The sequence below is a fragment of the Lissotriton vulgaris genome, unplaced genomic scaffold (assembly GCF_964263255.1).
Source record: "Lissotriton vulgaris unplaced genomic scaffold, aLisVul1.2 SCAFFOLD_1892, whole genome shotgun sequence".
NCBI lineage: Eukaryota > Metazoa > Chordata > Amphibia > Caudata > Salamandridae > Lissotriton > Lissotriton vulgaris.
The window spans coordinates 31397-47860 of NW_028246524.1; the positions used below are offsets into that span (position 1 = coordinate 31397).

Here is a 16464-nt window from a genome sequence, read left to right on the forward strand (position 1 = left end):
AAACCCTTTTCACCCCCTTGGTAGCTTGGCATGAGCAGTCAGGCTTATCTCAGAGGCAAAGTGTAGCACATTTGCACATAACACACAGTAATACAGTGGAAGCACTACAAAATAACACTTCAGCAATTTTAGAAAAATAGGTAATATGTATCTGTGTAAAAACAAGACCAAACGATCACAATCCAACATACAGTAATTCAAATACAAATATTGCAAAAATAGACTAAAATACAGTTTGTTGAAGTAGATAGCTCCGTCCGGGGCTATCAGGGCATTGTGAGCAAACTAATCAAACAGTTCAGCCCTACTGAGGCGTCACAGGTGAGCTACAGTGTCAGGAAGACCCACAAACAGTACCTTGGAAATGCAGGGCGTCATGGTCTTTGCGATTAGCTCCGAAAAGGCTGTGTTAGAAGGCGTCAGTCTAAGAGGTTGGTGTAGAAGTCGTCGGGCCCTTGAAGTCACACACTCTACAGATTGAACTCTGTGAGTTGAAGTCAGGAGCACCGGCATCAGCAGGCATTGGGGCTGCGGTGCAAAGTAGAGTGGTGTTGCATGCGGTGGCTTCAGATCGTGGTGCAGGCAGCGGCTTGGTGTCGACCAGGGCTGCGGAGAGAAGCGAAGAAGTACTTATCAAAGTGCTGGCAGGGGCCTCGTCATAGTTGAAACACTGTCATCTGTGAACAATCAGGAGTCAATGGTGTTGATGGGACAAGTCTGCTGTGTGAGACAGAGGGGTGCATCAAGTAACTTATGAGTGGTGCCCCCACACCATGGTGCAGGCAGCAGCTTTGATGTTGGCATGGAGAGGTGGCGCTGGGAATACCAGGGTGGCGATATGAAGCCAGGCAGTGTGAAGTGCAGTGCCCTCAGGTCAAGGTACAAGCAGCAGCTCAGTGACACTGGTAGGCAGCGTCAATGAGACCAGGGTTGGTGTGCAAAGTGGGCAGTGCTCTCTGCAGTACCAAGAGGTCACAGAGCCAGCAGTGGCATCATTGATGGTGTCGGGTTGCTTTTTCTTCTGTTGCAGCACAAAACACACTATTCCCAGTACTGGTAGTAGATGAACTTGAAGCCTTTGCTATTTTTGAGACTATATGAACAGGGGGCAAGCTCTACCTCAAGCCCTAGGAGGAACTCGTGAAAATAAGTTGCAGAAAGTCATGTCCAATCCTTTCACTGTCCAAGACAAAAGCAACCACTGCAGGCCAACACAGCAAAGCACACTACCAAGTGGTAGTTCCTCCTCACAGCTTCTCCAACTTTTTGTCTTGGCAGGCTCCTTAGTCCAAATGAGTTTTTAAGTTTAGGGTTCAGGGCCCCCATATTTATACCACTTTTCACATTGAAATTTTAGGCACTAATTCCCTCTTGCTCAGTAGAAGCCAATTATGTCCTCTGTAGTCCAGCTTCACTACAGGAGATGGAGACAGCATTGTGCAGAGCAGACACAGCCTATTCAGTTGCTAGTGAAAAATCCTCTCACTACTTTGAATGCAGAAAGGTCTACTCAGCCTGGCTATCAGTCACCCAGGAAAGGCAGGACACACCTCAATCCGCCTTGTGACTGTCTAGTGTGAATTCACATCCCCATCTCCTGTCACTCCAAAACCAGACAGTGAATACACAAACATGCAGGTGCACACAGAATGGCTAAGTAAGAAAATGCCCACTTTCTGGCAGGGGCATTTTCAGACGCACAATTTAAAACTCACCTTTCCTTAAAGATGTGTTATTAAATTCTGTGCTGAGAGAATCTAAACTCTATTTTTCTGTCTTTTCCCTTTTGAAAGTTACACAGAGGAGAAGTGTGGCTCGCTGGTTAGAGGAGGCATACCCTGAAGCAGAGGTCAGACCCGGGACCAGGGTTCAATTCCCGACGCGGCAGGGTCTTGATCCCAATTGTCCACGGACTCGATAATTCTCGCTTCGGTGCCCACTCTAATCACGGGTTCACACTATGCAACTCTGGGCATTAAGCTTGCTTAATCTCCACAACGGCCCCCCCCCCCCGCGGCGGGATGCCTGGCTTTCACCTTGGGGATGCCCAGTACAGGTTATCTCACAGGGAAAAGCCAGGACGGGTTCCCAATGCAAGCGCCGAGATGCCCTAGGGTAAGTTGAGCGCTATATAAGAACACACATACATACATACATACATACATACATACATACATACTTGTAGAATTCTGTAAGGCTGCTCCAATGACCACCTATAGGAAAGATAGCCTCTCAATATTGAAAACCGAAATACACCGCATTTTACTATCAGGACATGTAAAACACACTACAACATGTCCTACCTTTCACTTACACTGCACCCTGCCCACAGGGCTACCTTGTGCCTATCTTAGGGATGACTTACATGTAAGAAAAGAGAAGGTTGGTACCTGGCAAATGGGTGAACTTGCTAGGTGGGTATAGCAGTAAAACTGCACGCAGACACTGCAGTGGGAGGTCTGAGACATCTTTGAAAGACTACTTGTATGGGTAGCACAACTAGCGGTACAGCCCATTAGTAGTATTTGATTTAAAGGCCCTGGGCACAAGCAGTGAACAGTAATATGGACTTAATAGTAAATCAAACATACCAATCATGGAAAACAAATCATAAAACAATTTACATGGAGAGTACATGCACTTTAGCACTGATAACCAATGAAAAATGGGTCAAAAACAGGAGGCCATAAAGTCTGGGGGTAAACTCGCTAAAATGCCAGGTCTCTTACAATATATACTTTTTTTGTTAACTGTAAATTCTTCTCTAGCATAAGCTCAATTTGTGGGTATCTGACATTTCAGGGATGACCCCTAAGTGTATGAGATGTAACTGGTCATTTCTGCTTAACAGCTAATCATGCAGATTACACACACACCCCTCCCCCATTCCAAAAAGGCTGGGCCCCAGGGTATGGGGTCCCCAGGGCAGAGATTTACGGAGGGAAGGGGGGTCACATGGCACTAATTTTTAATTTAAAAAAAAACCTGGCCCCGGTATATCGCTGAAGGCCCACCCCCTTTCACCACCACTCTGCAAAGGCGTCTCCTGGTGCACTGCTGTTTGGGAGATAAAGTCCCCTTCACTCCTGAGGGTCTCTGAGGGCCAACTACTCCTTATGGTTCCTCCAGTAAGTCCCACATAATAAGATTGCTGAGAGGTCATCGGAGGCCCGCCCCCTTTCTCCACCACTCTGCAAACATGCCTTCTGGTGCACTCATGGTTGGGGAATAAAGCCCTCTTGAATGCTGAGGGCTTTATTCCTGGGGGCCAGGACTCTCTCCTGTTACCTTCAGCAAGTCCCACACAATGGGATTGCTGAGAGGTCTGCCGAGGCCCTGCCACCATTCTCCACCACTCTGCAAACATACCTCCTGGCACACTACTGATTGGGGTGTGAAGTCACCTTGGCTGCTGAGGATCCTTGGGGGCAAACAACCCCTCCTGTTACCCAGTGGGATTGCTGAGACTGAGCTTGTGGGAGGCCCGCCCCTTTATATATTAGTTTGGAAACAGAATAAAACAACTTTAGAAATTCACTGGAAAAAATAAAGGTTACAGGGATGTTATAGTTAGGAAGCAGAATTTAAAAAAAACTTAGAGAAATTCACTGAGAAAAACAAAGGTTACAGGCAAATTAAAGTTAGACTAACATTGCACTCGCACAAAACCATAGAAATTCAGCAGTTATAGTTAATCATTTAAATTACATCACTAATTACCTCTTAAATTACATCACTGATGACATCATCCAGTTTTGGTCATATACCCAGTTTCACCCCATACATCTCATTCAGCCATACAACCACTGACATTCCCATTTGCAGACCCATCCAAACAGTGAGACACCTACTCACTGATCCATAGAGCCACTAACACATCAACTCACCCATACAACCACTTATACAACCACTAACCCAAATTTACAACCACTCATGCACCTACTCAGTGCCCAATGCAGCTACTCACACATCTTCTCATACAGACACTTACACACCCAACCATACACATAGATGGCCATTCTCATACTGAATTAGTCACGCATACAGATACTCACATAGATATGCCAACACATGTACTCACTCAAGGATACTGTCACTGAGACAAGCACATACTCTCCCACACAACCTCTCTCACACTCACTTACTAATTCATACAGTTTGTCACACACCTCTTCACTCTCCCTTACAGCCACTCACACAGCCACTCCCTTGCCCATAGAGCCACTTACACACTAATTCATGCACCCATACAGTTACTCATACAGTAGTTACTGACCCATAAAGACCCTTATGTACCTTCTCAGTCACCAATTCGGCTACTCGTGCCCCCACTCATTGGCCATTTACAGCCACTGACACACCCACTTGCTCATAGTTACAAAAACCTACACAGCCACTGCATATAGTCTCTCACATACCCATTCACTCTTCTATATACCACTTACTTACACACCAACTCACTCACCCATGCAGGCACTCCCACAAGCACTTACTTAAGCATATATGTTTAACAATCAGTTATTTGTTGAAACCACTCAGAACTGGATGCTGTCATCATCGTGAAGTAGTGTGGCTCACTGGTTAGAGGCGGCAGACCCGAGAGCAGAGGACGGCCCGGGACCAGGGTTCGATTCCCGGCGCGGCAGGTTTCTGGACCAGGGTCAGCGGACTCGATAATTCTCTCGCCTCGGTGCCCACTCTGATCAGCGATCACACTCGGCAACTCTGGGCATTAGCTTGCCTCATCTTCACTAACGGCCCCACCAGACCGCCGGGGATGCCTGGTCTCACCCTGGAGATACCCATTAAGGGACCATCTCTCAGGGAAGCCAGGAAGGGTTTCGCAGCGGTCGAAGCGCGGAGATACTCCCCAGGGAGTGATTCTAGCGCTATATAAACACGCAAATTAAATCAAATTAAATCATTGATGTCATTTGAGAAGTCATCAGTGAGGTTCTGAGTGATGTCACTGACCATGCCATGAGTGATGTAATATGTCAGGTTATAAGAAGTACATTGCGAGTGCATAAGTTATAGTTAGCTCAACTAACTTTAACTGCTGATTTTCTCTGGTTTTGTATGGGTGAAATGTGACCCTAACTATACCGTCTCTGTAACCTATGTTGTTTTTAGTGAAAAAAAATATTTCCATATCTACATAGAGAGGAGTCCATGCATCAGGAATTTCCAAAAAGACTCCCACACCACTACTCCAATTCCCAGAGTTTATTCGGCTAAGCCTTTCACCCCCTCAGGGGCTTTGTCGCGGCCTGATGACAAATGCACTGTGCCCCATCACCTTAAGAAAGAGGGCTTGTTATGTAAATGTATGAACATAAGAAAATACTTTAGACACAAACAGTCTCGATCATGATTGATTTACATGATATTTATTTTCAATTACATATCTAGGTGTCATTTACATTGGTACTTTATATTAACAGTCTCGATGATTGATTTACATAATATTTATTTTTAATTGTATGTCTAAGTTCACTTGCATTGGTACTTTATATTAATTAATTAGGCATTCATATACAAAAAGGAAGGAAGGGAGATTGATATACAAAATTTGTCAAACGACTACCATAGGTACATCGGCAATGTGTCGCATTACCACATGAATTTCTTTTTAATTTTTATACATATATATATATCGAACACCAGTCCAACCATTTTGCATCAAAAAGAAGGCGCTGACTCTGTGGATACTTCAAAGTAAGATTTTCTTTATTCCACAATTATCTCCTGAAGGAGGAGGAATGGCTCTGCTAAAAGTCTGAATGCACTGTTTATACTGCCAAACTAGGAGAGTGCTGCGTGTTTTCTAAAATTGGTGCAACATGTATATATATATATATTAATCGTATCTGTCTTGGTGTGGCTCCTACTTTCTTCAAATTGGAAAGGTACCCTTTGGATATATATATATATATATATATATATATATATATATATATATATATATATATATATATATATATATATATATATATATATATATATATATATATATATATATATATATATATATATATATATATATATATATATATATATATATATATATATATATATATATATATATATATATATATATATATATATATATATATATATATATATATATATATATATATATATATATATATATATATATATATATATATATATATATATAAAGAAAGCAGTCCTTGTTCCGTCAATGAGTGGCGGAACCTGATAGGTCTGGACCTCCTGAGCCTCACGCAGAACAACAAAGTAAAGCCAAAAAACAATGAATCTTCAAATGAGTTAGCAGGGAAGACGGTTTAGTATATATATATATATATGCACACAAACAGCCAGAACTGCAACCTGGCCCAACGAACCAGAACAGACGACCAAACGAATCCTCAGTAAGGCAAAATGTAGTTTTTTATTCAAGGCAAACTGAGCATCCACAAACTCTGTGATATATATAATGTGGTATGACGTCATGTGATCAAGTCCCAAGCTAGGGACGAAACGCATCATGGCTGCCCCTTCTGTTTGTGCAAAAGATTAAATAAACTGAAGGCATTCCTAAAGATCTGTGGTCCATTCTCTTCATTTGGAGTTCTGCTCAATATATATATATATACACACATAGCTGAGGGCCATCCATGAGGGATCGGTTGGTGGATACCGACCCTGAAAACATGGACTCAGCGAGCTGGCTGAAAAACAGAAAGGGTTTCTATTGCTGTAAGACATGCAAAGCATGCCAACAAGGCACCAACAAAACAGAGTACAAGACTCCGTTCAGCGATAGGAAAAGGACCATCAATAAATTGTTAACCTGCAAAACAGATCCTGTGGTATACATTTTGACTTGCCCCTGCGATTTAATCTATGTAGGGAGCACTAAATTGGCAGCAAACAAACGAATTCTGCAGCACCTTAGGGCAATCTGTAACCAAGAAAATACATATCCAGTAGCCCGACATTTTAAGGATAAGCCCTCATCAAACAACAAGGATCTTACATTTTATGTAATAGATACAATTCCCCCAAGTAGAAGGGGGGGAGACAGGGAGAGTGTGTTGAGGCTACTGGAGACACAGTATATTTTAAAACTGAATACCAAACAACCTAATGGCCTTAACGTTTCAGAAGATTTGTATACCTGCTTATAAACATGATCAGCCTTTTTCTGCCATTAAGGTTCCTCACCTACCTTAGAGTGAAATATGAGACTGCTTTCTCTTCAAAATGAATTAAATACTCCACACATAACATCTTATACACAAATACAATAGGATAATGTCCAAGGCACATGCTGATATACCGGTACATTTAGTGCGAGGAGGACTATGACATGGGACTAGTACAATCAGGGTTTTAGATTTGTGGTTTTAGGAATACTATTTATATATTTATTGACCATATATGAATGTTATGGTACTATTTATACCATAATATTTATGTATTTATAGGATGTTTTTATATGAATGCGTTTTTGCACTATGCAGGCAACCAACTACCAATGGACTCAAATTGACTTAACTAATGTATTAATGTTAGTGGTTCATTGGGTATTTTACCACAATTTAGCCCTGTCAATATATAGAGATGGAGACCCATTTACATAGGATTTTATCTTACCTGTCAACCGGGGGTCCTCTATGATATCAATTCTGAGTTGTATCGTTTAAAATCATGGACATCTGACCTATTTTCTTGATTTTATTGCTATACACTACTATCATGCAGATTTGATCAACTACTATATGCACTGTCACTTTATTCCTTTATTAAGTATATCACTTTTACTTCCAATATCACACACACTCAGATATTCAGTATGAGCCACAGTGGACTATTACATATTGTAATATCTGCCGCAAAGAAATCAGTCATGGTATGATGCTGTATTTGATGAATTTACACAGATATGATATGTATTTGCGATTTTAAATGTCATTATATTTTTTTGTGTATTTATACGATGATTTTAATTGCAAATAGCTGGGTTTCTACATCAGAAATAACACAACTGTGGCCGATAGTCTGTCCGCTATGTCTATTGTTGAGCACTAGCATGTAAGCACCAATTATCAGCACTTGCACTTTAAAAGTAAAAAAAATCTGTTGTACCGTGTCATGTGATCAAGGCTCACCCAGAGCTGAAACGTTTCAGGGCCGAGCAGGCAAATAAATATTCTTTTGTTGGCACAATTCAAGTGGTCCAGCTCCTTCTTAAGCGTGAATGCTGTGGAAGGACGGAATACTGTGATTGATATATATATCTACAAACTACCAGATTCCTGGAGTCACTGGCCCGTAGACAGGTGGCGAGTCTCACCAGGCGGGTTTCCCGGTAAATTAAAGTGCACACAAAGTCTTCTGAAAGAAGGGCTCGCACAAAGGAGGTATAAACCAATGTTGTTTAATCGTAACGCGTTTCGTCACTGAAACTGACTTGATCACACGAAAATCTCACGCTACAGGAGAGCATACATAGCCAATGCAACAGAAAACGGACTGTAATCAGTGGTAATTCGACGTTGGCGGACATTGATGAGTGTACATGTTAGTCACAATACATAATCAATTGCTGCAACGACATCAATGAAAAAGCCTAATAACATTGTCATGCCTTGTGGTTGCATTACAAAACACACTGTCTAGAGCCTTCATACACCTTGGAAAGTATTCCTGGGTGTACAAATGGAATTGCGCCTGAACCAATATGCTCTATAAAGAAGTACAAATATTGTGTGACTGCTTGGTTACCCGCCACGTAGTGCCCTGGGCATAATGGTAATGGTGTTAGCAGTACAGTACAGGCCTACATTCACAATAAAGTTTAAGCAAATTGAAACCAAAAGAGGCGCGCATGCCTAATGTGTCTAGTTACTAGCACACATGAAAATTACAACCTGATGGCTAGCCTAGACAAATCTACGAGGGCATGAACAGGCAATACACAATGGGAGTGCGCACAAATGAAATTTTTGCGGCATAGTGCCCTGAGACTTGACGGCCAAAATAGCATTATAATATATACCTTTAACATACATCCCACACGGTATACCTGTCTGGGCAATACAAACAATATAAATGTACAGATATCCTTCTATGCAGTCACCATAGTATATATATATATATATATATATATATATATATATATATATATATATATATATATATATATATATATATATATATATATATATATATATATATATATATATATATATATATATATATATATATATATATATATATATATATATATATATATATATATATATATATATACTGGTAGCTCCCAAATGACTGGTTGGAGACACCTGATCTAGGCTGATTTACATGTGGGATAATACACATAGCTAACATAATTTTCATTTGGTATGTAAAAAATTATATCTATGTCCAGTAGTAAATAAGATATTGTGTATTTTCTGTTTTTACATTTCACATGAAAACCATGCATGTACATAGATATATCTTAACACACACACCAAATAATATTTAGGGTTCCAAACACACAACACATACTAATATTGTAGTTTCTCTAATAATACTGTGCTTAAAAATCCACACCATCATTGTTTTATCTAATTTCTGCATCTAAGAATAATAATAGTCTGGACCTCTCTCACCATATAGAATGCAATGGTTAGCATCTTCCATTTCACGTGGATCAAAGGACTGGACCCTTCTTGTGGCCATGGACTTATCAGTGGAGCTAACTCATCAGCCCATTCTGTCAAATTATCCACATATGGCAAAACACTGTGCCAACGTTTCTCTCCTTCAGCAACTATGTCACTAGGGCTGAGACTTGCGCTGTGTAAAACTGATTGAACACTTATTTGCTGCATTGGACTATCATGTAGTGTAAAATTTCCCATAGCCTCACAATATCCCATCCTGTGTTTTGGCTGGACATGTTTTCTCTGAATTCGCAACAGCTCAAGCTCTGCTGCTCAGGATTTCCTAGCTTTAGAGAACATATTCTGCTCTTCTTCTTTTGTGTTAGTGTGATCCGGCAATTCTGTTGCACCCTTTGCATAATCTAAATTGATAAGGGGTCTTTCTTTAGTGCTAATATCATAAATGGAGTGCCTAGCCTGTGGGAATCTAAGCATTGTACCCATATTATCTACACTCCTATGTATGGATTCTATTTTAGTTGAAATCCTCACAAAACTTCCATGAACTTGTCCTGAAAGATTATCACAATATCCTCTCTCCTTATTTCGCTTGCATCTTTTCCTACCATCACTTTGCAACAATCATTCCTGAACACTCCCTAGTGAAACTACTATGTTCCCTTTCTCCTTTTGCCAAGGTGGTAGATTTTCTTCAGTCTTATCTCTTTCTTGTGATACTGGCCATGGCGCCATACTAGCAGCCCTGTCCACTCAGTCACTCTAACTAGTTTCATCTGCATTTTGTCGCTATTGGGTAGACATTTGTTCACTAACTACCCTTTCTGTGTGTCTCTTTTCTGTGATAGGTGTGATGTGGCTGATGAAACATGTGACAGATCATCAGTGTCTCCTGGACTCTGCTCTTCACATCTATCCTTCTGGAGAGAGACTAAATCTAAATGCAGAGTGAACTGCGCTTTTAGTTGACCTGAAAAGTAAGATCATCCACCCCTACTTGGTGTTTGGGAGTACTCCCAGGACTTGGCTTTGACATTTGTGGGATGACATTAGGGAGTTCCTTTGAGGATTGTGAAGGGGTCTCAAATTCAGGGTTCTCCTATCTCATTGTGGCTTTTTATAGATGTGTCAGTGGATATATACCAGATTCCTATGGAGAAACACTCATAGGGTCATATGGAGGTGGGGCAGCGAACATGGTATTAGGGATAGCAACCTTTGAGGAGTCCTTAGACTTCTCACAAAAGACCTGCCATAAAGTTATGGTGGCTTTTCCCTTCTGCAGTTTGGCTCCTGCATATTTACTTCTAAGATGTGCAAAAATATGCTCTAATATTTTATCATCAAATGTCCCTTCCTTTGGCCAAGTATATGCATATTTCTGAGTGGCTTTAAACCATGCTGACAATACTTTTGTAATTTTCTCTAATCATTTGGAAAAGTGTTTTGCATATGCGCTAGTGAAGTTTCCATAATTTCTTGTACTTCTGACAATTATTACAATTTTACTTTTTCATCTGTTTGGTCAATATTGCATTTTCTTTGAAAATGTCACACTAGTCCTTATAAACAAGAATGCCTGTCAAAAAAATCCTATATTAAACATAATGCATCACATTAGCATTAGGCAATAACGACATCACTCTGTGGCTACATTTCCAGTCACACACACACATGCATGCATTCACCATCAACATTTTAAAAGCACTTCAGTCACTTCTAATGTGAATTACCATTGTTCTACTCTATACAGTAAATGCAGTTAGCAACCATTGGCCACTTCTCTACCCATTATAGAGGATAACCCTGAAACCATGTGTCTCATAGACCATGGAATGGCATCCGGACCTTAGGTCCCGGGGACTATTCAAGTGTTCAGATCGTACCTGGAGGCAAAGATTACTGACATCAGCCTTTTTTTTATCTGTCTTCTATGTCAAATATTAGAACACTTTTTTGCAACTCAACTTAAAATCAGCAACATGGACCACTTCCAACTTTATACTGGATAAGCATGTTAACAGACTATGTAGCACCTTCAACTTAATATTGTACAACATACGTACACAATCTTGCATGCAATACCCATATCTCTCTTGCATCCGTATATCTACATCTGTGTTTATCAATGCTAAAAGAGACATGTCATACAATATATAGAAAAACATAGAACTTATTCCGCATTCTCCTCACCTTAAAGACGGCAATCCCAGGATCATACCCATCCTCCATGAATAGGCAGAACTTTAAAGATTACGGTGTCTGCTCACCTCATGAAAGATGTGCAATGATCTATGCAGAAGGGGCAAGTAGTGCTCCTGGACCAACAACCAGTTGAGGGCAAAAGGGACCCCTAGGCTGGCTCACCAACGGTTGCAGGGTAACATAAAAATAAAGAAATTACAGACTCTTCTTGGCAATGTAAAAACAGCTCTTTACTGTACTGGCAGGGAGAGCGACCATCTTCACACACGTAAACAGCCGGTCTCAATTTGCTGCTTCACAGGCAGCTATTTTTAAACACAGTTAAACAAAGATTGTTAACAAGTTAAAACAGTGAATTACTAGGCAGTTACATATTGGTACACATTAGTTATGGAAAAAACATGAGTTCATCTGTGACCCTAGACTTTAAACTAATTCTCTACTCATCCTTTATTGCAGTTCTAATGATGCTTAACAAACTAAGAATTCTTCTACTTTTGAATGCATGTGTATTTGGGTGAGTTGAATGCATAGTTATTTATGTGTGTGCTCTATCATTGTGTTCCTAAGACCTTTTATCAGAATCCATGTGTTCTTGGCTAATTGAATCTCCCGCTCCCATTGTCTAACCATGTATCAATTAATTTAAAACACATCCAGTGTGCCTGTGTGCTAAGGCCTAACATTTGTTCAAGATTGTCAAACACAGGTTTTCCTTCTGTTCTCAAGTAAACTCTTCACCTCTTTTTCATCAGCATGAGTTTTTGACCTGCACTGCTCTTTTACCATGTATAGCTGTGTGACACTCTCTGCTGTTGTCTGCTTTTGCGCCATATTTTCATATTTCATTCCTTCCATAACACCAACCACAAACCCTGTCAGAGTGAACCACAAAAGTCATGAAATTAACCTTTGTTTAACCCTCTGATAACTAGGCACAAAAGTAGTCAGGCTTAAATAAGAGGCAACGTATGAAGTATTTTTGCAGCACTCAAACAGTAATAAAGTGAAAACACAACTCAATAAAAAATACCACACCAATTTTAAAAAAACAAGGCAAACTTAAATAAATAAAATGACACCAAAACAAATGATTTCCAATCAGCAGAACCAAAGGTATGGATATTTAATAATATTTCGTGAAAAATAGCGCAGATAAGACCAAAGCGCGAACCGCTAGTATCTGGTTGAGTGAGACCAGGTCAAAGTAAAAAATTAAGGCCAATCGCAATGAAGCATAGTTCTACAACACGAGGTGGAATGGTCTGGTCTTGACTTACCTTCAAACTCAAAAGACATTTTTTATAAAAATCTTGAGAAGGTAAAGTTCAGCAAGGCAGCTGGAGGTGTCTGGAGAGGAGGCATCATCATCGGGGAGCCGCTGGATGAAGTCAATTTGAAGATTTTTACGTTTGGACTTTTTCACTTTTTGAAAGTTGAAAATCTCCAGGGAGACGAAGCTGCAATCTGTAGCCAAAGTGGGCTCCATGAGGCTCGATACCCCTTCCAAAAGACACCGCTTAAGAGACACTATAGCTGCAGAGAACAACATTGCAGAAGCTACCACGAAGTAAGGCACCTTGGTTGAATCAGTGAGCAGATAGGTCCCAGGCTCATGTCGCTTCTCAAGCCACTTTGTGTTGGAAACTTTTCCCAGTGCCAAGTTTCAGATTTTGGCTATTTGGGGCCCTTTAGCACCACTTACAAGGACCCAGGATGGGATGGGCACCACTTATCAGGCAGGACTCACTTCAGGTGGGGTCCACGAGCGGGGTTCAAGGTGTTGGTGGTTCTGTTTCCCTTTAGCAAACACTAGAGGGCAGCCAACGTGCCCTTGGAGTCACTTTGGTTGTCCTGAGATCAAACAGCAAGGTCGGCCTCAAACAGCAGGGCAGTCCTATAATTGTCCAAGGCAGGCCTCAAGTCGCAGGGAAGTCTCCTGAGGTACAAGACAGTCCTTCTAAGGGTCTTTCGCAGGCTCAAGAGTGAACTGAAGAGGTGGTCTGACGGTTCAATAGCTACACCTAGTGCTAGCCCTTAAAGTTTGAGAAACCTCTAGGTTATCTCCCCATCTGGTTCTGGAAATCTCCTTCCTTTCCCTAACCAGGTTCCAGGTGGACTAGGGTCTAGGGTGACAACAGGCTGGTGTCCAGTTCCTTTGTGAGTGTGCTGAAGACAGCCCTTTCAAATGTAAGTGGCAAAGGATGGTAGGATAGCCCATCCTACCAACATTTAGTCCCCCTTTGTCTCACTGACTGGGAGGAATTCAGAAAGGCCAATTGCTAACTGTTCACAGTCTAGTCACCCAGGACATAGGATGCAGGCACCAAACGGTTAGGACAAGAAAATGCCAACTTTATAAAAGTGCCATTTGCAGAACTGTGACTTAAAATTTGACGTTACTGTAAAGAGGATTTAAAATACAATTCTTTAGAGACAAAACATGTTCTAACTGTTCCTAATCAAAAGTTAGTACTCATTAAATATAATAAGGTAAACCCAATGTTATCCGATGGAAGTGGTAGGTCTCCCAGTAGTGAAAAAATTTTGGGAGCTTTTTTCACTACCAGAACATGTAGAAAGTAAAAACACATGTCAATAAACGACAGTGCGCTTCTACATGTTGCTTTAGTTCCTTTAAAAAAATGGCCCACCTAATATCCATTAAAGTTAGGTGGGTCACACAAGTTTGTTGTTATGAAAATTGGGTTGCTGTTCTAAAACATTTGAGAAGCACTGTTCTGCAGCACTCTAAGACTTCTGTAAGGTGGAGTGTCAAACTCGGCGCAGAATGAAAACACTAAACCCAGAACAAGGAAAACTCAATTCACCCTGCTCTGCATGTATGCATTAGGTTTAAGATTCAGGAAAACTAGGTAAATCTGTCTAGGTCTACAGGACTAGTGGCAATAGCGAGTGAGTGGCAATAGAGCAAAGAAAGATGACCAGAGTCTCTTGACCCATCATTTGTGCTACATCATAGGAAGGGTCAGTTGAAACATGAAACAGAGATACCTGACACTCAGCAGTCTATATGTAGATGGGAGGCCTTACCAACACAAGAAGCCAGTGCACTCACCAAATAATGTATCGATAATCCTTTATATCCTTCTTCTAGAGTAAGGGAAGTTGAAAATAATTTTTGCAATGATTATCAATGATTATTAGATGACTATCTCAGGCAAATAATGCAAACATGGACAGTACAAAAATACCAAATTGTTTATCACTGCCTAACTGAAATCTTGCCTCTTCTTCCCTCCCAACAAGGATTCAGAGCCGACATGGGTTCAGAGCTGGCCACAGTACTGAGTCCGCTCTGATCAAAGCAACGGAGGAAATCAGAGAGGTGCTGGACCTTGGAGCAGAGCGGCGTTGTTCCTTTTGGACCTATCCGCTGCCTTCGATACGGTACATCATGGGATCTTGATGGACCGGTTGAAGGAAAGTGGGGTACAAGGGAAAGCCTGGGACATCTTGAAAGCTTTCTTAACCTACAGAGATCAGTGTGTGGCAATGGGTGATTACACATCAAAACCTTTTGTATTGCCCTGTGGTGTTCCGTAGGGCTCTTCCCCAAGCCCCCCACTGTTTAATATATATGTTACATAACTGGCCTCTATTGTCAGGTCATTTGGTTTTGATTTAACATCTTATGCAGATGACACACAAATTGTGGTGTCACTGTTACCGGGCACGGAAGAAGGAATAGCCATGCAATTTCCGGAATGTATGTTGGCAGTGGGCAGATGGATGGCTGATAACTGCCTTACATTTAACACAGCAAAAACGGAAGTCATTTTATTTGGCGTAAAGGAGAACTTCTGGAGTCCTCGCTGGTGGCCGGAGGAGATGGGTACTCCACCTTTACCGGTCGCTAAGGTGAAGAACCTGGGTGTTTTAATTGATGAGCAACTTACTTTTAGGCCCCAGGTTAACACCGTAGCATTGTCAGTATATTTTATACTTAAAATGATTCGGAAGATTCTACCTTTCCTCTCGGAGAGATGTAAAAAACTGTTATTTCTACATTAGTACTGTCCCGTCTAGATTACTGCACAGCCTGCTTTTGAATGCCCAACAGGGGCTTCTTAAAAAATGCAGGTGTTGCAAAATGCGGCAACTAGACTTCTGATGGGCGTACCAAAGTATGCCTCCATCTCGTCTGAAATCACAAAACTTCACTGGCTGCCAGTGCGGAAGCGGATTTCCTTTAAGGCCTTGTGTCTGGTCTTTAAGGCCCTGCGAAGCCTGGGGCCGGCTTGCTTGAAGGAGTACTTTCAATGGTACCTCCCTCCCAGACTCTTAAGGTCATCTGAGCAGCGGTTGGTCAAAGTCCCTCGCATAAAGAAGGCTCGGTGGGGAGGAAGGAGCTTTGTGTTGGGGGCAATGAAGGCCTGGAATGCCTTGACTTCGCCTTGAGTAACATGGCAGATTTGATGGCTTTCAGGAGAGGCATTAAAACTTGGCTGTATACACAGTAATTCCCTGCTGGCCTTAACCTTTGGAGTATTCATCGAGCGCCAGGACACCCTCGGGTAACAGAGCGCTGTATAAATGCTAAACATAAATAAATAAAATAAATACATTTTCTGCATTAATGAGAAATGTGGATGTA

At 41.2% G+C, this 16464-nt stretch overlaps 1 protein-coding gene across 1 annotated transcript in view; it reads right to left on the minus strand.

Annotated features, from left to right (window-relative positions):
- Nucleotides 1-377: 377 nt before the first annotated feature.
- LOC147665932 (uncharacterized) overlaps nt 378-16464 on the minus strand; it is a 233559-nt gene continuing 217472 nt past the window's right edge. Inside the window, exon 4 of the mRNA XM_086949402.1 lies at nt 378-606. Coding sequence (XP_086805528.1) covers nt 425-606 — 182 coding nt within the window. The 3' untranslated portion in view covers nt 378-424. The remainder of the gene's footprint in view (nt 607-16464) is intronic.